Raw genomic sequence first — 23,251 nt, 5'->3', positions numbered from 1 at the left:
GCCACTGTGTGCGTGCAGTGGGGTTGGATTTTCGAAATAACTATAGTCGTATAGAACATATTCCCGTAAGTAGCCATCAACCGGTTGAAATGTCGACACATTTGTAAACGAAACTTCAGCAGAAATATTTTGGACAGTGCATACATTTTTTTTTTTTTTGTTGTTGTTCTTCGGAGTTTTCTCGCTCTTCAAAGTGACGGAAGAGGCATTGTACCGAAATTTACAGTATTCACGTTCTGAATACGGTTAGAAACTTACATTTTATACGCGATTTAAATTACTTTATGATTATGTCACTGACACGACGCTTAGGTATGTGATTTGTCCCGGGTAAACGTTTCAAAGCGCTCTGCTATCTATATACGCTTTGGGGTATAATGATTGGCTCTAGTGCAACAACACTAGATGCGATCAAAAGCCGTCTAAAACCGAAAGGCGCCCAGTAGGTCTGCAAAAACGATCGTGACGTCATTGTGTTCCCGTATGCGAAAGGACAGCTTTGGAAGTGACCATTCACATTTTTCATTCTCTAATCGGAAATTAGCTCATTAAATTTTCATGGCCCAGATTCGTTCGTGCTACGTGTGCCGTACTTATTAAACATTATTCTTATTATGTCAGCACAGTACCCTTAGAAGTCTGCCCAGGACGCACATTCCCCCAGCGCTTCAGTCGTGACGTTGCCCACCTCTGGGAGGCCCACAACGGCGACCCCTTTCACCAGCACCACACTCTAACAAAGAAAGGAGTAAAATGGGAAGTAATTGCAGCTCCTAGTCCCCTAGACTGGAGCTACTCCCCATTTTAGTCCCCTAAACCCGACATTTACTTCCACGGACTGCAAATAGTCACCGGACTTCGCAAATGGTCTTCCGAATGCAACAGTCTACGCAAATGTGTGCCCTTTGGTTAATTTGATGGCGTAAGGATGTATAACTCAGCAAATTTAGCAATTTTCCACCCCAACAGAGAAGGAAATAGTTAAAGGTTCTTTCTCGCGAAATTGGGCCCAATGTATGTCGCAAAATTTTGTATCACTCGATATATCACGATTCACGGTTTGATTCAAAGTATTTTCATGCATGCACAGGAATTACGTAACTGGGTCTCTTAGAACAAAGCGTGAAATGGAGACCCCACTCTGTGACATTTATTTACTCCCGTGCATTTACTCCCGAAAGGGACTATTTTTGTGGCAATGCATTTAGTCTCCAAAAGGAGTAAAATTACTCATTTTTTTCTTAGAGTGCACCTACGTAATATATCAGATGCGTAAAAAAAATAGTATAGTAACTAACTTACAGTAACTGCGTACAAACATTAGACTACTAATGAGCCTTCGTTAGGACATTGTCTAGCGAAGACAGCTTCCGACATTTAGTCCTATAGCTGTGAAGTCCTATAGCAAATGAGCTGTGCCTCGCTCGGAAACCCCTATAGTGCTGCATATAATTTCAGCTTTAAATGGGACCAACTTTTCCGCTGCAAAACACACGACGATAAAGTGGGAAAAGATATCATGGTACGCAGTTCCTTAGGGATATCTGGAAAGATTGTTTCCGCATCGCTACGAAAAATAGCCTTCTGTACCTAGGAAGGAACAGGTGGGATAATCAGAGCGAGCGCGCCCCACGTGACAGGTAGGAATGATGAATGAGCCAAGAGATTCACGCGGTTGTTCCGTGAAAAATTATGACGCATCGACGATGTTCCGCTTCTCTGCCCACGCTTGCCGGATTTACAAGATGTTTAGCAGCTCGTCGTTTTAAGCTTGGAAAAGCTGTACGTTTAATGGCCACGTGCGCGGACAATTCAGGGGAGACCCACGGGACAACGCAGATCAGTGAGAACGAAATGTGGACATGAAAATGCGAGCATAATAAGACCTAGTAATAGTTCGAAGCTTTACGACGGCCGTAGAACTATTATGGGTAAGCGACGACGCCGTGGTTGGACGGAGGATTAATTTTTTTCCACCTGAGAGTTCTTCTAATCCGTGCGAAATTTCACCATACGGTCTAAAAAAAAGTTAAAAAAGAGAAGTGGGGAGTATATGCAGCATCTTGTGCCCTAGAGAAAGATTTAAATTGAGGTGGGGCAAGATGAGACAGAAATTTGCGATTTTTTTAAATTTCGAGATAGCGCCGCGAAGCAACCGTGGCTATGTGCGGCGTACGGACATGGACAGATGGAGAGTACAGCAGGAAGGAGTGGGGGGACAGGGGGTTAGTATGCATCCTGGGCCGACTTCAGGAGGAACTGTGCCGGCATTAGTCTGGAAAATCTTCGGAAAATCCAGGGAAAACCTCAAACAGCAAGGCCGTTGACATGAAATTCGCAATTGAATAGCAAATTTTATTCTTCCTGTTTTTTTTTTCAAAAAACTAGCAATAGGCGCGTTCTAGAGCTTCTGACCTGTAAATGCAGAACGGACGTAGCCGGCGTAAGGTAAACACGGAACAAGAAATTCAAAAATACAGATTGGCTTATCTTGCCGCAGCCCTCGGGGTAAGACGAGACATCGCGTGGAGCAAGATGAGACACGCCGTGGTAATGAACTACACAATTTAGTTTTTGTAGTCGAAGCAGACCAAAGCAAAGTCCGTGGGCCCCCTACACAATCCCCGTTAGCCCACCTCCACATGCTGTGCAATGAAACCACACAGAACCCAGTGCGGTTTTGCTCTGCCGTCCTTTGCAAACAAGGCACCGCCAGTCTGATGTGTCGCAGGTCGCTCGCTTTTGCGTGCGCTTCTGCTTTGCTGAAAATATACTAGGAAACTGGAAAATTTGCTCGAAAATCCTAGGCAATATGCAAAAATAAAATATCTGAGGAACAAGCATAAAGGCACCTAATAGTTGACTTATCCGTTTTTAAATTACATTAAATTGTCTCATCTTGCCCCGTGGATATCATCGGATGAATTAATTTTTCTGTTCAACACCGGAAAACCAAGAGTGCCCATATTTTGCATGTATCTAGATGAATGAATAAAGAAATACAATGTGGACTTACATTCACAGAAACGCTATTGTACAGATGACAAGAAAAGGGACTACAGAAAATCGCGCCTTTTTGGTGGGGCTTTACACTACCGGCAGAAATAATCGTTTTTTTTCCCCCCTTCAACGCACATACCAATCCGTACAATTCTCACGTGCAATAAAGCTGACATGCAGAGCCACCTATGCGTAAAGTTTCAAGCCCATACAGCAAAGCGTCTCCGAGACAGGCGGCGTCGAGCAAAAAATGTCGCGTCTTGCCCCGTGTCTCATGTTGCCCCACCTTACCCCACTCCTTATTTTCATCCCCTTACCTCTGGAATTTAGTTCCCCGCACTGCAAATAATCTACGTATATATGTGTGTGCTCTGCGCGAATACGGTGAACGCAATATAATTTCCAGCAACGTTCGGCCTACGGAGTGGTTCTTTCTTGGTAAAGCGTGCACAACGCATGCCACAATATTTGATATCAGTTCAATTAGGAGTCAATGTAATTTTCATTTATGCACCCAGATTATATGCATAAAACTGTTGACATATTGTCAAATAGACTCCCCACTCTGTGATATTCATTTAGAGCCACGCATTTCGTCCCGAAAGGGGGGGGGGGTATCTGTTGATTAAGAAAAAAAAAAAAAGACAGGGAAGGTTAGAAAGGCAAAGAGCCGGCTTGCTATTCATTGCTATTCATTCCATAATGAAAAGGGAGGAAAGGCAAAGAAAGGAAGAAAGTAGAAACGAGACACTAGAACAACGTCACATGCAGTTAACCAGTTCTGAGACTGGGAGAAAACCGAGGAGAGCGGCACAGCCCACTGGTTGGGGTGCAGTGCGGGGCCAAGGAGAACGGCCAACGAAAAGTCATTACTGCCAATCCCGAAAGGGATTAATGATTGCGGCAATGTATTTAGTCTTGATACGGAAGAAAATTACTCCTTTTTAAAATTACTACAAGTGTAAAATTGTAAAAATATGAAATTGTAAAAAAAAAAAAATGTAAAATTATTCCTCAGAGTGTAGGACACTCAGTGATTAACGCCTCTCGCGAAAGCCACTAAGTGCCTGACATCCTCCAATGAATGAGTTTATGCAAGAGAAAAAGATCATGGAGGAAGTGTAATCATCTTTCCTATTTAAACAACAACAACTTTATTTGGATGATGATAAGTGGGGAGTTTCATCGCAAAGGGTGATACTCTACCCGATTGCTGACGGTAATGTGGTGAAATATAATAATGAGTCACTTCATAGTGAGGATCCGAGTCCTACGGTGTCCAAAAATCTTCAGACGCGCTCTTAGGGCAGAGCGTTGGTGAGCTGGATTCGGCCATGGGTCAAGCAATTTTTGCACAGTGAGAGGGCGAGAGTCCAGCTGATTTAGAGACACTGAAAGTGTGAATCTGAAAGCGTGATGGTACGGGTAATGGAGAAGGATGTGCTCTAGATCTTCCAGATCACCGCGAGGAATCAGCGACAAAACGAAGCGCGTTTTTATCTTGGATTGCTGGCAATATTTCGAGTATTCACGATTTAATCCGAAGGTAACACTTATATAAAAAATACAAGTATACACATTAGAGCCCTGCACCTGCTGACTTTTCCGGACCCGACCGGGCCCGGGTGCACCGAAAAATGGCCCTGCACGGCCCGGCCCGATGGCCCACTGCATAGAGGCCGGCCCGGCCCGGTGACTCAGGGCGTAGATCCCGGCCTAGTATTTCCAGGCGTGACGTACGCGTTTCAAGCGCTTATCACACAAATTTATAAGAGAACCATGACGAAAACCCGAGACTGGGAAAAAAGACGAAAAACAGACGACACAACACAAAGTCTCAGCCACCAGCTCGCTTGCTTTTTAACCATTTTATAAGAGAAGACACGGCCACAAACATACAAGAACTGTCGGTTTAACGCCACAACAGCACGAGACCAAATTAAATCCTGGACGCACGCTGGCAAGCGCGTTATCGTTACACTACCAAGTTTTTGTGGATGTAGAGGGTGCTGTCGACAAACTCCTCCCAATCCTTACCTCCTTACCCCTCTCACCAAGCTTTGCGAACGTGTTTGTGAAATACGTGAGGAGTCAGGAGCAATGTAAAGTGGCTTTGAGAATGTTATAGAGGGTCGAATCATACGCATAATACAGTGTTCCTTGCTTGTTTTTGCAAATACTATGAACAGGAATGACGCAACCACGTGATGATATGAACTAATAGTCCTTCATTGCGTGGAATTAGCTGCGTGACCCTCTCGAGCCTGACTCTCGGAAACATGTTTGTCATGCGGTGTTGGCGTATTTTGTCGGCCCGAGCCCGGCCCGGCCCGGAGCACACAGTCAATAACAAGCCCAGCCCGGCCCGCGGGGCGGGTCAGGGACCCGGGCCCGTGCAGGGCTCTAATACACATATATTTATGTTCATTGCAAATGGGAATCATCGTGCTGCTTCCATAGACATCTTGCGTCGCACTTTATGATGACTGATTAGAAAAAGAGGGGATGGGAGGTATATGTAAACTTAAAATACGCGGAGAGGTTGGTAGCAGTTATGAGGACCTGATAGAAAAAGAGAAGTTGGCTAATGCTGGAGTGTACAGATGGAACGAAAGTACCACACAAAATTGTCTATTCTAGCGAGATTATAACCGTTTGACAACCTGAAACTTTTTATCCCAGCAAAAGCCTTACGTACAGCTTGGGACAAAAGTTTACGGAACACCGGGGTCTCGCATTTGTAGATTGGGTTGACACCCAAGCAGCCAACAGGAACGGACACAGATACAAGGAGGTGGACAGAATAACCGGTCACACGTTTCTTATTTGAACTCCCCGTGATAGCTAGCACGAGACCGCTGTGATGAAGAAATACGCAAGTGCTGTGTTCGGTAAACTTTTGTCCCAAGCTGTACGTGACTGTTGAGTAAAAGTTCACTTTTACTAGGCGTGTGCTATGGCAACAGCGACCTTGAATTAGGCTTGACTGGATGCGTCAAGAATTGAAAAAAGATTGTCTTCGGTACTGACCTTAGTGTCGCACGCTTCTGCGAGACAGCTTAGTCACCCTTTAAAAGGCGTTCCGAGCCATTTTGCTTTCGGAGAATTCGACAGCCCGAAAAACGTTCTCAACAGTAACCGGTTCGCTACAGTTCCTACCAGAGCGTGAAACGTGCCCTGCACTATTATTGAAGCGAATAGGCGTACTCTTAACTCCGCGAGTGATTCCACGAGCATTTGGCAGAGGAGTTGTAGGACGAACCGTTTGGGTTTCATTAACTTCAATCATGAGGACGCGCGCTCTGCGACGACCTTTTGTAGAAGGACAGACATATTTCATTAAGATCCAAGGCGACGGAATGTGTACATTATTTTGTGCGATGGAAGGGGAAAGTTTTCGCAGCTTCAACACTGTGTCGCAACGAGACGTCACGGTCCTTATGCGTCCCCGGTTGCAGCATGTGTTAAACCCGTTACGCGGCCCATACAGCGAAGCTATGTGCTTTAACTACTTATATTGTGAAATGCGTGTCTCGTGACGTATTTGATGTAAAGTTTTACCAACAGTAGTTTAACACGTTTCGACTGCTTTCACTTTTATGTGTAATGCCCTAGTCAGACGGCAAACTTAAGGCCGTTAGCGGAACGGCCGTAACTTCACCGGTAGCCCAACTATATCCCTATATTTTTTCCCTTTTCGTCTAATAAACATATCCCCCCCCCCCAACTATATCATTTCGAATGACAGCGTTCTCTGCCCTGATTTGTTGAAAATAGGAGGCGTACATCTTTTTTGTGACAATTATGAACTGCATAATTGTCATACAGAAGTTTGCCGTCTGACTAGGGTATTAGACGCTTAGGCGAAAAGAAAAGGCGTAGAAGGCGTGTATTTTTTCTGGGTTCATAAACACCAAGCACGTCAAAAAAGGGTGCAAAAATAGATACAATACCATACGAATGGGTATAATGTATTAGAGCTTCTTCACACCAAAGAAATTGGGTACTGCACTTTCTAACTCTTAAGAGAGAGAGAGAAATACATGATGACGATGATATGGGGATGACTTCCGCTCATTGAGCGGAATGCTACCCCATTGCAATTGGAGGAAAATGAGAGGATGGTGAAGAGACAAAAGAAGAGAAACAAGACTGCCAGAAATATGCATTTCAGCACAGTTCTTTTAATCACAAGGGAAACAAAAATAATTTATTAAGTTTGCCCAAATGAATTACACAGAAAACAGGACGTTGGAACCAGCCTTTCCTACTGGACATCCGATGCTCTCACGTCGCCTTGCTGTAATATAGTGTAGTGTCGCCATAAGATCAATGTAATAAATTTGCTTCATATGTACTTAACTGTAACTCAATATGGGGTTATAAAAAAAATAAAGATAAAATTCCCGTCCACGGCATCATGATATGGCCTCGACGCATTCCTGAAAGAAGACAGCGTTGAAACCTCAACAGGCAATTCATATTGATTTGCACCTGCAGAAGGAATTCCAGCGGGGGAAAAAAGGAAAGAGAACGACCATGCATTGCACACTGCGGTGTTTTTGTTTTTAAAAAGAAATTTTCGTTAAGCTCTGTATGATCTGGTATGCAGTGGAATTCTTGTGGAATGTTTTAACGAGTTGCGATTATATTTTTTGCCTAACACGACATCGCTAATACGTACCAAGTAGGCGTTGAGTTCCAGTTTTAATGGGACGGGTTTCTGAAAAGGATGTATAGCCTAAGTATTTATATTGGAACGCTGTTACATGAACACTAAAAAAAAGAAAAAGAAAAAGCGAAAGCAGCTGTACTGGTTTACTGGCAGTAACTTGGAAGGGGGACATCATACGCGAGTTGCGTTCCCATGGCTTTCTTCGTGCCTAGTCAATTCTAAATATTTCGCAATCCTTTGAGAGTGTAGCATATTGATTGTGTTGCACAGTACTACAATAATCTTTATCCCCTCTGGAACAGTTTTGAAATCGTGCAAACTTTTCAGCTGGAACGCTGCTTCAAAGGTGGTATTTGTTTTCGGGCAATATTTTATTGATAAGTCTTCAAAGCAACAACAACAACAAAATGAAGGGACGCATTTTTTAATGTATCCGCGAGTATACAACTGACACGACCACTAAAAAGGAATACGATGTTATCCCGACTTACCACATAATGTGCGTTGAGTTCGTGGCAGCAGTCCAGGAACGGTTTGAACTAAAATATAAGGTTCCAATCAATAGCGTGGACATTGAAAAGTCAATGGAAAAGAAAGAAAAAAGAAGGAATATTTACTTTGTCATAAGAGAAGCACTTGAAGTCAGCATCGTCCAGGCCGTTGGAGACAGTACAGAAACGGAGAATGTTCATTACCACCTCCTAATAAAACAAATACAGTGTGATGTGACGTGATAGAAAAAAAATACAAATACAAAATACAGTGTATTCCACTTGTGAGCGTTGGTTTGATTTGAGAAAGAAAAATATAAGGATTCGTTGGCCCAGGTCTATGTTGAGGGTGTATTAGGGGAGTGCGAATAGTCACTTCGAAACTGAAGCGTACGGATTCTGGTCGTCTAAAGAACACTGCCGCATTCGACATATTTCGAAGCAGCTTCGCTTCGTCGAAACTTCTGGCGGCCACATCCAAGACAGAGGGCGTGGGTAGCTGCTTCTTCCATAGCACCGCAAGTGGCATTTACCGCACACTAACTACTGCGAGCAGAGGTGAGCACTTATGACCCTTGCTCATGCTCATTCATCTCAAGCTCAGCTCTACGTTTGCTCACTAATACTCAACTCATTCGTCACATTGAGCATGAGTGAGCGTGAGTGAACATGCTCACGAATGTGAATTTTGTCAAGTATATCACGTTCCTCCGTGTAGCAGTTGCACTCGCTCACTCATTCTCACTCACTCCCCGCTTAGCCCTCCGTTTTATCGGTCATGCTCAACTCATTTGCCACGTTGAGTATCAGTGAGCATGAATGAGCATGCTGATGAGTGAGTTTTGCCGAGGTATGGCTGCGAGATACCGAATACCAGTAAACGCACCGCAAAATAGGTGAAACGTGGAGTGTCCTCTCATACAGTGAAGGAAACGGGGTGTCACACTACCTCGTTGCATAGCTGCAGCAAGGCCTGCCAAGTTAGTGAAGTTCTGAGTGCTAAGAATGCTGCAATGTGTCGCAGATGGTTTGCATGATATATTTGCATATGAGAACGTGTACGTATCTTCATATCAAGCAGCGCCTATTTGGTTGCCTTGTTTTGTGGCATTAACAGGCTCACTCGTGCAGATTCGAGAATACTCGAATATATTCTGTTTCGAAAGGATGTTCGATTCGTAGTTCGAATATAGAAAGCAGCATTCGACTCTGAATCGAATCGGACACATTCGCTTTGATATTCGAAAAATTAAAGTTTCGCACAGCTAGACGTGATACGTTTTGTGCTACCTGAACTCTCGTATGGAAGTAAAACCTCGCAAAATATGCGAGATTAAGGGCTTACGCTTTCTGGGTCATACTGATGTACGCCTCTGTATAAGTTGTAAGAACACTGCATCAGTTCGTTAGGTACTGAAACAGAAAGCGAAAATAGCTTTATTTGACATAAACTGCGACAAGTTCTGACAGTTTTCGGCATAACGTTTTTTTATTCGCCGAGTACCAGGCTATCAATTCCAACACCGGTTTATTACACCAGCAACTCGAGAAGGTGATACAGCACCACTGCCAGCTTAAAAACTGCATCGAGACTTCCAAGGTGCTTGGACATAGCCTTAAACTCTTGGGTATCTAGTCGACAACTTGGTGCACATGCACGTACTTTTGAATTTTCGAAACAATAGGTAGGCAACATAAAGCAGCAAATAAATCACTACTTACGTTTATTACATCTTGGTCTCACTCTTATTCGCTGTTTGGGGTAATAACGTCGCTCACTCTGGATCTCGCATGTAATAGCCAGAAGTAGTGCGAGGAAGAATACGAGCCGCATCTCTGACTCGCTATACAAGGATCGCAACTCTGCCTCGCGATCGTTCGCCAAACGTTGACCAGGTGGCCTATAGGAATGCACTCTTTTTCCAGCGGCTGTTGTCCATGCATTCGTTCAACGGGATGAGTAACGAGAGGTCAATAAATATGGAGTGGACTGATAAAAGTTCGTAAGTCAGGGCCCGTTCACGAATCAAGAGACGTCGGCTGCCACATCCCGGTTCCAAATGAGATGAAATATGAATAACGAAGTTTTCCCGACGAAAGGTACGAGATGAAATATTGTAGCCCCGCGCACGGAAGATGCAGCTTGCTCATGCAAATCAGTCCGGGTTGCTGATACGTTCTTACAACATCTATTACAGCCGTGTTAGAAGTCGGCCCAGGACGCACATTCCCCAGGGTGTCAGTCGTGACCTGCTCATCTCTTTGAGGCGGCGGCGGTTCAAAATTGCCACAAGAATGGCGTACGCCCCCCGTTTTCATGAAATCAAGGGAGAGAAAGTTGTCATTCGGGACGATGGTTGGCAAGAAGTTCTGATTTAAGAGTGCTAACTCGCAATGGTCCTCTCCCCTGATTTGTTGACAACGGGAGACATGCGCCTCTTTGTGACACGTATGCAGTTATGTGTAATTGTCACAAAGTGGTGGTGCATGTTGGTGATGGTACCAGCTTGCCGTTGTTGGCGCTGTGGGCATCGTCACGACTGTAGCTGGAGACTATGATGAGATGATGATGACCATAAGATGGGGGAACGAAGTAGGCAAGCTCGGTGTGATTGTCGCAAAAAAGTGTACGCCCCGCGCTCTCCACACATCAGGAACCATTCCGCGCAATTAGAGGGTTATGTGGTGAAATTCTACTTTGAAGTGGTGTGTTCCGTTGCCTTGGAAAGAGTACAAAATTCCTTAAACGGGTTACGACACTTTGATAAATGCGGTTCTTTTCATCATGCACGCTTTGTCCCGCACGCCAGAGTATTGGGTAAAAGACAATCATTGTTCTGCGTGTCGTACTTTGCGGATACGAACCGTCGAGGTGGGGAAATTATTACTTTTATTTTGTAATGTATTACCATTACACATTGCTTTTTTCAGAAGTAATGCATTACGTTACTCGTTACATTTCTGTGGTTGATAATGATTTTTTTAAAATTCTGCGTTAGCACCGCGAAACAACTATGGCTATGAGCGGCGTACAGACGTAGACAGATGGAGAGAGGACAGCCGGGTTAGTATGCGTACTGGGCCGACTTCAGGAATAACCATGCCGACATTCGCCCGGAAAGACTGCCGGAAAGCCGAGGGAAAATCCCAGACAGCACAGTAGTAATGCATCAAGGATCACAATATTCTGCCCCAATATTGAGCCGATCCAATCCGATTGGCGTCTGTCCAATGTTGATCCGATTTTGATCCGATATTGGTCCGATATTGGTCCACTATTGGACCAATGCCCCAAGCAGCACAACATCTTGGACCAATATTGGACCGATATGTTGTGCTGCTTGGGGCATTACTAATGACATTACTTTCATCAAGTAATATCATTACTTTCTCTCAGAAGTGTCTAATAAGGCCCTGCATAGGTATCGGTACGAGTGAATTTGCGCATAACAGTTTGTATAAAGTGTGCATGTAATATGTTGCTGCAGCGCAGATTACTTTCATAATAGGATTTATTGCAGGGCAGATGTAGTTGGCGCTCAGTACAAGACAAACATAGTTCATCACTTGTTACATGCTTTCTTTTGTGTGTGTGCGTTCATTCTCATCTGATCGCAAAACATAGATAACGACGATGATGTAAGTTTTAATGGCGCACGGAGAACTAAACTCTTAAAAATGAACTTCACCACATAGCACGCCCCAAGCCAACCATCATCCCGAGTGACATCGTTCTCTCACATGATTCGTTGAAAACGGGAGGCGTACGCCTTTTTGTGACAATTAACATTTCTGCATAAGTGTCACAAAAAGGCGTACGCCTCCCGTTTTCAACAAATCGAGGAAGGGAACGATATCACCCTGGATGACGGTTGGCTAGGAGCGTGCTATGTGGTGAAGTTCATTTTTAAGAGTGATAAGTACAGAAAACAGTTAGAGGAGAAAAAGAGTGACGACACCATCTGGACACGTGTTTGGCCTACTGGGGCATACTCCCCTTCTTGGTTCTCCGCCTGGTCGTTTTGAAAGCTGGCTTGTAAAAAACAGCGATTTTCCATCTCCCGACGCGGCGCAATTTCTAATTGTCCGGTTTAGACAGTACGAGAACATTCAGCCCGAGTACAATGAGTAAATCCATGACGCATTGCTCGGTCAAAATGCAATGCATTACCATTACTCATTACCCAAATCTAATGCATTACCGCTAATGCATTATTCCTCACCTCTCCCTCGAACACGTGCCCTTAGAATGGGGGGGGGGGGTTATATCGAAGGAGGCTTGCCGTTGTTGGTCATACGCGACTGGGCATCGTCACGTCTATAGCCGAAAAAAAAAACGAAAGAAAAAGGGGGTGAAGGTGAGTACAGGATGAATGAACCGATAAATGGAATAACAAAATACGGTCCTAGCCAACCGTCATCTCGAATGACATCATCCTCTCCGCTGATTTGTTGAAAACAGGATGCGTACGCCTTTTTGTGACATTTGCAAAGTTATGTTTATTAACCTGCGCTTTCCACAAATCCGAGGTGATAACCTCTGCGCAATCGTTGAACTTCAGCGTGTTATGTGGTGAAGTTCTGTTCTATGAGCTGCACGTATGCGTCAAGCTCCGACGCCAGAGGAGCTACGGCCATTCTTAATTGGTTCTCGTAAGCACGTGACCTCTCTCGCTGTCGCCTCATTGGCGGAGACGCCTGCAGTGACGTTAGAGCAAGATGGGTTTCGGTACTCGGGGTGCACACTAAAAACAGAGCTTCACCGCATAGCACGATCCTCGTCAGCCATCCTCCCGAATGACAACGTTTTCTCCCTTGATTTGATGAAAACTGGGAGCGGACGCCGTTTTTGTGGCAATTATTAACTGCATAATGCCACAAAAATGACGTACGCTCCCTGTTTTCATCAAATCAGGGGAAACAACGATGTCACTCGGGATGATGGTTGGCAAGAAGCGCGCTATGTAGTGAACTTGATTGATTGATTTGATTTAAGAAGAAATAAAATGGAGATCTTCACTTCAGTAGTTTAAGGGTTTGAGGCCCGCAACTCCACGTCACTTGCACCAGTTACTTTGGTAAAAAACTCCAGGAATGATGATGCCAATAAAGAGGATGATGATGGTGATTCCCACAGAAAACAATTCAGTTCAAAGTTCATATTTAATGAACATAGTGTGCCGATTTTCTACGCGTACATTTACGTGCACCAGCTTTACACAACAGGATAATAGGTTTACTTAGACGCCGGCAGGACGAAACGGCTAAGTAAACCTGGGGGTTAACCACTTCATCCTCGTTACGGTCGTTACAAGCTAACGAGTGGCGGGAAAATCCAAAAGGCGGGCGGGAAATTTAAAAAGGTGGGTACGTGATAAAACACGTGCACCGCGCTCTTCGCGCGATACGTGAAGGCTGTGGGACACGTCACGCGCAATGTGTCACGTGCCCACCTTTTTGAATTTCCCCCCACTCGTTAGCTTGTAACGACCGTAACGACGATGAAGCGATTAAGCCCCCTGTACCTGTTACTCTGTTGTGTAAAGCCGGTGTGCTATATTTTTATCATGACGAATCTTGGCTTTTAGAACGTCTTTGTGTCTATTTTCCTCCATTGCCGTAAACCTTGGGATGTAGGTTCTTACCGATGAAAATAATTATCTTTCACATTTATTTGTCATCACTTGAGCAACCAAGGATGATGACAACTTAGTGAATTAAACAGTGTGACCATTCTGACAAATACCCGACTTTCTACGAGGCAGCTTATTGGATGCGCAAGGCGTTCGCAGAACGTCGTAGGTGCTCATGCGCGTGCCTTGAGCCCAGACAAGCATTATAAATGTTGCCAAAGTGAACCTGGAGCAGCAAGAGGACGTAGCCTGTCGTCGTAATGAAAAACAGAGCCGTGTTTCTGCTTTAAAAAAACAACGCGTGTTCAGCATATGTGCAGCTGAAGTTTTCGCAATTACGTGCCGTATACGCGGTGTTGGGGAAGGCGTCGTAATTATTCAATAAAAGAAAACAGCATTTCTCATTTTCATTTCCAACTTTATTTTGTTGTATGGTATAAATAACTGTTATTATTATTTTTGGGGGGGGGGGTGAGCAGCTTAACCAATTTTATGTGCCTTGTACTGTGAATGCAGTACCGCGTGGTGAGACATTCCTTTATTTCTCCTTTGGGTTCCATGACACCTTGTTCTCCGCGAGCCTCTTCATGCATTTCTAAAACATGTAATTAACATTGCATTATTAAGACGTTGTAATTAATTAACATGTAATTTCTGAAACATGTTAATTAGAGGTACTTCGATTGGAAAGAAAGTTTTCGGACACGTTTATTTACGAGCCATGTTGTAGGTGAACTTACTAGTCTACCACCACCGCCTAAGCAGTGCACTCCGTACAGAACCAGAATTCGAGCAATTGAAGCTGAAGGTTACTCCGCGTCTACCGACAGAACTCTAAGGAAGCAAACATAGGGTAACTTGAGGAGTCATTACAGCTTTTAGCCTCCTAGATTGCAATTACTCCCCATTTTCGTCCTCCGACCCCGAAATTTACTCCTCAGTACTTCAGTGGCTCCCAAACTTCGCATAAACTTCTGTTTGTGGCAGTGTATCTAACCCTCAAGAGGACTAAAATTATATATACTTTTTCTTCTTCTTATACTCTAAAAATAGAACGTCATCGCATGGCACGCTGTGCGCCAACCATTGCCACGAATGATAGGGTTATCGTTTCTGATTCGAAGAGAGAGGGGGGCGTAGGCCTTTTTGTGTCAATTACCACCTATCCAAATTGACATAAAAAGGTATACGCTCACCGCCATCCCCCCCCCCCCCCCCCCTTCTTCGAATCAGAAGCTGCCATCCTGTTCTGACACTCTTCACTTTCAGTTCTGAAGTTCTGTTTTTAGGCTGAAGGATGAGCGTATCGCCATTTTTCGCGGATATTGTTGACCTCTAGAAAGAATCCTACATTGAAGCCCGGCTCAGTAAGAACGGCTCTGTATATTTCAGCAAGGTGTTCTTAGGTCCGAGGCAACGCTATGCGCAATGATAAACAAGTACAAACATGTCACTCAATCATCAATAATAATAAATAGCAAATGAAACAAAGATCAGTTTTGAACCTTACCTATGCAACAGCAATGTGACGTTTATATACAGTAGTGGTTATTCAAAATTACGAAAATATGTTAGCAAATCATTTCTGTGTAACGACAACAAATCGCATGTATTATCATTGAGTAGTCTAACTATATTATATTGCAACCTGTGGAACCCATGCGACGTCCGGCACTGTGAAACTTTGTATGTTAGAGGGTGGCGGTAATTGTAAGCGGGATTGGTAATTTCTAAGCTCGCCACGTCCAGAAGGTCACTTACGGTACGCCAGGATGAGCCTATAGCAGTAAAGGTTGTGAATTCTGGGTATGCGATACTTCTCGAATAGCCCTGCTGTCGTATGGTTGTAGCTCACATCTTCTAGAATACGTAAAAATTTCTTTTGGAGAACTAATAGTTTGGAGATTGAATGCCTAGAAGTTGTTCCCCAAACTAGCAGACAGTAGCTAAGATGCGAGTTGATATGCGCGTAGTATATTGATTTTAGTGCCTGACGTGAGAGAAAATATTTGCATCGATGCAGTATTCCCAAAATGTTTCACTAAAGGTAGTTATTGTCACTGAAACATTCATCACGCCACCAACTAACGTTTGTAGAAAAGAATTGAGTGTTAACTTCAAATTTTAGCAAGCCTTGATCTCGGTTCAAAGTTAACCAGCGTTGGTGATACCGGGCCCACCTGCGTTGATTCGAATGCATTTCTAAGGCACATAATAGCGATTGCCACCATTAACGACCGAATTGCGTGGGAGGAGTTACGTACCAAGACGTTCCAGTATGCCGGCTGCTTTTTCTGCAACTGAAAATTTTCGAAAATGTTTACTTCCTTAAGCTATTCCGGTCGGCAAATGTAACTACTTACGCCGGACGCTATGTACCTCCTACGAGCGCACGTGACCCACTCCTTGAGCTAGAACAACGACAAAGAAAGCCATACCATGAACCTCAGGACTACAGTGGTAGAAACCGCCCACGTAGGTGAATGAAGGCATTCGAGAAAGCAACGGCCGTAGGACCTCAACCGCAAAGGAGACTACCTGCCTTATCATTCGGCATACAATCCGGCTCGTCTTCGCCAAAGGTTGCCCGTGTACAGGTGTCTTCGATATCTAAAATTGTCTATAAAACATTTACATTTTGTTGGCAGATGTTTCTACGTTATGTTATGAAGATGATAATGATGCGGTTGTTGTCGTCGTATGTAATGTCCATGTATGTTAACTTGAGTATTGAAATATAAATATGTACGTACTATATTTTTGGACGTGCCGCCAGCTGCGTCGCGTTTCTGTTTAAAAAAAATATGATAAAAATTTGTTGTATATTGTATAAGACTTAAGTGTATTACGCTGCACTTGGTACATCGGAAGCGAAATAATTAAAAAGGACAATATATTCTTCACTTCAAAACGTAAATGCCTCAGAGTCAAGATAGATGAAATCGAAAAAAAAAGAAGAAGAAGAAAAAGAACTGTTCCTTGAGGATGTTATCGCTGAAAGTTAAAATTGCACGAGGAGAACATGGACGTTAATCCTGAAAACAAGTAGTGTGAAAAGTAAAAAAGAAAAAAGGAAAAAGATCACTATAGGTGATAGGTAAAGTAACGTCGTCCGAAAGAGCACATCAAAACAAGATGAAGTAGTTGTACCCCGAGTCAATATAAGGGCTACAGGAACAGAGGTAAATCTCCGCCGGCGGAGAATGTGTATTCCGCACATTGAGAGTGGGGCACACGAGAAGATTCACATGCCAACTCACACGTCTTGCTAGCGCGAATATTTTACGTGTTTAAACATCCATCCGTGTTTTACATGTTAAAAACATCCAAAAGTGTTCTAAATACGTCGCTGCCGACGAGTCTTACGCAACATAAATTGTGTGCAAGCAACAGTTTGAAGCACGAGGGCGCACTACTTTGTGACTCGGAGGCGTCATGCGCCCGCCTAAGCCAATCAGAGACGTTTTTAAATTTGTGGGCGGAGTTGACCTGGTAGGAGTTAACTTGCCTCGGTGTATTAGTGAATATTGAAGGAAAACCGCTAACAAAGCTCAAAGTAGGTTGGAAAACCGTTATAGGTATTTATAACGTGCAAGAAGGAACAAAGTCATGTCCGTATACGTACCCGCAGTGACCTTTGACGTTCCGGTTGAGCGCCTTTCTTGTAGCGATTGTGGCACATCTCACCTGCAGCCTCCGGTGTCGTATCTTTTCCAAACAAACATGAACGAATCTATAAAGGTGTTTATCTTAAAACTACATTATGCAATTAACCTTATTGTGTGTTGCCATCTCACTGATCTTGTTTGGAGGATCCTGTGCTCCGAGTTAGCGCAAAGAGGAAATAGTGGATTTCAAAACTGTAAATCCTCCGCGATTCCTTCGGGAGTCTAAACTCCTGGGCACTCTCTGATACGTCCTATATGACTGTCTGCACAACGATTAGTGAAGGAGCTATTTTTTCTGTATTTTTCCATAATTTTCTGTGTTGCTGCTGCTTTTATCTTCTTTTGTTTGTTGGTTGGCTTTTGGGAATAGCAAGCCTACGTCATGGCTAACCTTTCCCTTCTCTTTTTTTTCTTTTCATTAAACATACCCCCCCTCCCCCTGCAGAGCACGCGTTCATGCACATACTGCCCCGATTTTAGCGCTTTATGAAAGCCCTAAAAGCATCATTTCAGGCTTATATACCCGATGACCGGCACCTACATGCTGGAGACCTGACCGGTAATTTTTACGTAGAGAGTGAATTCATTGACATGTGACTCACGATGACTCATGTCTCAGGACTCCGATCGACTCATGATATCTACAATGCACAAAGAAATATACCACTACAGGGTCAATTTAGTCAATATTGGAGACTACAAGGGTGTGCCTTCGATACCTGCCACTGGTGTAGTTGCTGGCATACTGGTGCTGCTGCTGTTATACCACGTTTGGCTGACATATCGTTTGTCGATGTGCACCGTAAATTATGATGAAAATAAAGCAAAAACTTTAGTGCGGGGATTCAACCGTTGCAACGTTCGCGACCTATGCATGGAGGAAACCGTAATTTACGGTTTCCCTTTTCACAAGAATTGTCACAAGTGTCACAACTACGGCATGTCACAATTGCAGTCTACATACTAGAGGATGGACGTTTACGTTTTTATCTCGCATTCGATGCGTACTTACTTACTGGATGGACATGGGTCTGCAGCCGCATGAGACACCACCGCATCGATCATAAACGCAACTGCGAAGATACACCGATCTGGATGCATTTTTGAACCTGTATACGTTAGGCTCGCAAAGCATGATATGCTGCTTATACGATTGCCATGCCATACGATTGTTTATTTATTTTTTCCCCCCTATGCCTCCTCCCATTTTATCATGCACCTTTCATTGGCTGCTTTTTAAGTGCAAGGGAAAGAGAAATGTCTATACGTTTTTATTGCCTTATAGAGATCCTCCGGTTCTTCGTTCAAAAAACGTGTGCGTGTTTGCAAAGAGCAGCTTTATGTTTCTGCAGCTACGTTTTCAATAGTATGTACCGAAAAGGGCCCAGAAAATGTATTCAGAAGGCACGATTTGTCAAAGTTTACGAGGGTCGCATGGGCCTACCTTTGTCATCATTGCTTTCCTTTAGAAGCGGTAAAACTTTTCGCGTATAGGCATCCACTGTGGCTTCCACATTTTGCTTTCCGCGATACGATTCTAGACAATTACACTCGGTAGCTTAAAAGGGGTAGCGCCACTGTTCTGTCCGTCTATCGCGATTTTCGCTTCTAAGAACTCTTACTTGGCGTGACGAACACGCGTTTCTCGAACATGTGTCACACTGCGTTCGACTAATAGCATTTGATGATGCTCTAAGCAACGTTTGTGTTGCGTCAGAGGCGTTGTCACCCGCGGTAAAAGGTATGTGACATGGCACCGCATGGCGTCATACGATTACAAAGCCATTAGAGTTTCAAAGATATCAAACTTACTTGTATTTAATTATAATTTTTGTTCGATATACACTTGCTGTCGAAGCGAGTGCATAATACGGAATTGTGCCCTTGTCAAGCGGCTGTTTTGCTGCTTTTATGCAATTCTCGATATTGTAATTTGAAATTTACATAATAAAATGTATTGATTGATTGATTGATATTTTCGGTGGGACCACACAATATTGCATGTGCACACATGATGCTTGTCATCTCCAAGGTGATACCGCACACCTCATCGCTCCTTTTTCAGTGTATTTTTGTTAGTTTATTTGCGCAGGCAGAAGAAAGACCATTCAGCGCAAATATTTTGCACGGTGGCTGCTGATAGATTGCTTGATGAATGAAGCAAGGCTTGGAGCAACGATAAACGTCACTTTCGTTAAACTAAGGGTCAGGTCGCCACAAAAACACCACCAACTTCAATTTGCCTTCCCACCTGATTGACTGCAAGCAAAATTCCATCCTCTTTGGTCAGAAACGTCTGTTACTGTAAAGGACAAATGTGCCCGCCTCTATTCATTCGTCGTTCAGATCTCTTCTTTGAATCTTCGTGCTTGATCTTGTTCACTCCATTTCTGTATGTAGAGTTGGGACAACATCTCCATATTTTTCTTTTTTTACCTACCAACCAACCTTTTTCGGCGTTTTTCCTTCACACCGTGTTCGTCCTGTTTTCCCTAGTCCTCGTTGCACGAATCCCTGCTGGGTTCGTGCAAAATCAGTCTTTTTCTGGCTTTTGAGCCGTGCTGTATTGTATCGTATATTACCTGTCTGCCCACGCTCCGACTTATGTTAGTAGCATACGAGAAATAGTAGTACGGTTAAAGGTCTCATGGCGACGGTGAAGGTTGGTGCATTCAAGTTATTCATTCCCGTTGGTATCATCATTCGGTGGCAATCTACGCAGCAGCTACTTGTAGAATTAGCGATTGGCGAAGAAGCCGTTTCATCTTGAATTATTACTAAGGGACAGAGCGGACAGAACACAATGATTTGTAATGCTGGTACGGTACGGGTATATGGCGGCATGTTGAAGAAGATTTTTCATAATTCGTCTTTTGCTGTGCTCTTAAGTTGTAGTATTTTAAGCAGCACCCTAAGCAACGACCCTATGCATGCTATAGCTGGTGGAGAAACTCCGATGGGCGCACAAAAGCGCGACACGACCCAACCCACCCAATCCAGACATGGATATTTTGTTTGCTTGAGTGTGACGGCGTTGTATCGCGTTTTCTGTGTGCCCACGCTCCGACTTTTACAACTCAAGCGCTTTGTGTGCGTCGCAAACATTCATGAATAAGCGGCGTCCCTTTCTATGGCATTGCGCCCAGTCCTGGGAAAGCGTGACGCGACGCACCCCGAGCATCACAATGAGCGGCCGGTGTGTCTTGCCTGTGTGGAGTTTATTTGCGTACAGTAAGTTAACAGAATACCTTCCGTCTTCCCGGCGAGGTCAGGTGAATCGGCAGCTATTTTTTTATTTTTTATTTTTTAGGAAACCGTACCTGGGGGCTTAATCGCTTGCACGCGTTACGAGCTAACGAGGGGCAAGGCACTCGTCGAGAAGGGCACGTGATAAAACACGTGCAGGGCGCTCTTCGCGCCATACATGAAGGGCGTCGTAAACGTCACGCGCAGTGTGTCACGTGCCCATCTTTTTTAATTTCCCGCCCGGCTTTTTGAATATCCCGCCACTCGTTAGGTCGTAACGTCTGGGTCTTGAGCTCTGCGTGTCTTGCTGAAGTTGCAAATTTTGTGCTGCGCGATAAGATGCTGAATGCATAAGACGATGAATGCAAGTCACTATTAGATGACATGATGGAAGATAGAAGTTGTGAAGATTGATTGATTAATGTTGTGAAGAAATCTGAGATAACCTGCAGCCTTTACTTTCCTCGATGAAATAAAGGCGCACGGTTTAGCGTAACGTCTCCTGTAGAAGACATCCAGACAGAAAGACAAAATTCAGAGTACTGGAAGACACCCCAGCAAAGCGGTAAAAGTGCATCGGCGGAAACTGTTCCTCGATAAACGAGACCGACGACTTCTTCTTTTTCTTGGCTCTCCTACACTCTTAGAAATGAACTTGACCGCAAAGCACGCTCCTAGCCAACCATCCCCGAATGACAACCGACCCGAATGACAACGTTCTCGCCCCTGATTTGTTGAAAACGAGAGGCGGGACCTATTCTGTACCGTGCATAATGGCACAAAATAGGCTCCGCCTCCCGTTTTCAACAAATCAGGGGCGAGAACGTTGTCATTCGGGACGATGGTTGGCTAGGAGCGTGCTCTGCGGTGAAGTTCATTTCTAAGAGTGTAGGAGAGCCAAGAAAAAGCTACCTCGACACCCCCCCCCCCCCCCTCATTTCTAAGAGTGTACCGTTGTTGTGGCACCCCAAAATACAGCAGTAATTAGTTCCACTCTTGCGTTTCCGCTGCACTCGGTCTATTTTGACGAACCCGTTCCGCTTTGTAGTTAGATGTACAAACACTTGCGAAGACCGCCCTAACGTTCCAGAAAGCGAGCGGAGCGGCCGTGCTTTGCTCACTCTTAGAAATGAACTTCACCGCATAGCACGCTCCTAGCCAACCACCATTTCGAATGATATCATTATTTGCCTTGATCTGTTGAAAACGGCAGGCGTGCGACTTTTTGTGACAACTATGAACAGCATAAGTGTCACAAAAAAGGCGTACGCCTCCTGTTTTCAACAAATCAGGGCAGATAACGATATCATTCGAGATGATGATGATTGGCTAGGAACGTGCTATGCGGTGCACCTCCGTCCCATCAGTATCGTTCATCCTGCCTATGCCTCACTTTGAAATCGTCAACTCTCTTCTCCCCCCCCCCCCCTTTTTTTTTGGCTATAGTCGTGACGATGCCCACTTGAGTGCGGCCAACAACCTCAAGCTACTTCGACCCCCCCCCTCTAATTTTTAAGAGTATACTCTGCCGCTAGTGGAGAGATAGGCGTCCTGATCGGTCTCCGCAAACTTCAGCGCAACAGGCCGCACGTAATGACTATGGGTATGACGTACCACGCGACTTCGTCGGCGTCTTCATTTTATAAGTTTCGTAACCTTTGTCTCTGAGTTGAGTTGAGTTGCAGAACTCCGACGTGTCGTCGGTTCGCGTTCACCATAATTCATCCTCTCATATTAACCTCTGCGAAGTGGGGTATAAGGTCGTGTGGCTACCACGGGGAAACATCCCAATATGTCATCATCGCTTCTTCTTTATTTATTGTTGTTGTTGAGTTGAGTTGATAAAAAAGAAAGAAATTGAGAAATAGGCACTCATTACTCACTCTTTCTTTCTTTGCAGACGTGTTCTTGAGAAACAGAAGGTAAGTCATGCTTCCTCACCGGGAGAGTACCGTGAGTTAGTGTGTTCATCTTCTATCAACGGCCACGTGCGGAGCAACCGGCGCTCACGTTGTTTTATATGTTGTCGTTTTATATTATATTTTTATAATATTTATAATATTTTTTATATTTTTAATTTCTTTTATATATTTAATATTTTTATAATGTTTTATATTTTTGTTTATATTTGTTGGTTCAACGCATGATGAATGAGCTCTCCTTTGATTCCTTTCACTTTTCGTTCTCTTCGGCCGGCTTCGGTAACTCCGCCGGCAGCGCGCTGGCATTAGTGAGCTCACGACCACGGCTTAAATCCCTGCCGAAGACCGTGTAGCATGTAAACACTAGAGAGTTTTAGTACGTCGTACGCTATCAATTTTGCGTGTGTGGGAGATAGCGTTGGTGGTTCTGCGCACTGCGCGACGCTCTCATTCTGTTATGGGCGTGCGAAGAACGATCGACGCTATCCCTTACGTATACGCAAAGACGATAGCGTAAAGATGTACCAAAACTCTTTGTTGTTCCTACCGCCGGGCCCAGGTGGTCGAAATTACCTGCAGTCGTTAGGTATAAATCTACCTCTATGCCGCTTCAAAT

The 23,251-nt window shown here is 44.2% G+C and overlaps 2 protein-coding genes across 3 annotated transcripts in view; both read right to left on the bottom strand.

Moving 5' to 3' along the window:
- Positions 1 to 23,251, bottom strand: part of LOC135388860 (lachesin-like) — a 184,926-nt gene that overhangs the window by 95,674 nt on the left and 66,001 nt on the right. Inside the window, exon 1 of one of the 2 annotated variants that reach the window (XM_064618707.1) lies at positions 18,480 to 18,623. The exons of the other annotated variant lie outside the window; for it this stretch is intronic. Within the exon in view, the coding sequence (XP_064474777.1) occupies positions 18,480 to 18,525 (46 nt within the window). The 5' untranslated portion in view covers positions 18,526 to 18,623. Of the gene's footprint in view, positions 1 to 18,479; positions 18,624 to 23,251 lie in introns of those variants that run through there. 2 annotated transcript variants of the gene reach the window in all.
- On the bottom strand, positions 7,165 to 10,107 carry LOC135387491 (uncharacterized). The gene is made up of 7 exons (XM_064616666.1): positions 9,889 to 10,107; positions 9,512 to 9,579; positions 8,293 to 8,376; positions 8,167 to 8,214; positions 7,685 to 7,723; positions 7,364 to 7,442; positions 7,165 to 7,300 (listed from the first exon to the last, which is right to left on the bottom strand). Exons 1-6 carry the CDS (start codon positions 9,998 to 10,000, stop codon positions 7,419 to 7,421), a joined length of 375 nt encoding a protein of 124 aa, XP_064472736.1. The 5' UTR covers positions 10,001 to 10,107; the 3' UTR covers positions 7,165 to 7,300; positions 7,364 to 7,418.

The sequence above is a fragment of the Ornithodoros turicata genome, chromosome 3 (genome assembly GCF_037126465.1).
Source record: "Ornithodoros turicata isolate Travis chromosome 3, ASM3712646v1, whole genome shotgun sequence".
Lineage (NCBI taxonomy): Eukaryota > Metazoa > Arthropoda > Arachnida > Ixodida > Argasidae > Ornithodoros > Ornithodoros turicata.
Note: the sequence above shows the minus strand (reverse complement) of the source record. Positions and strands in the feature narration are given on the sequence as shown.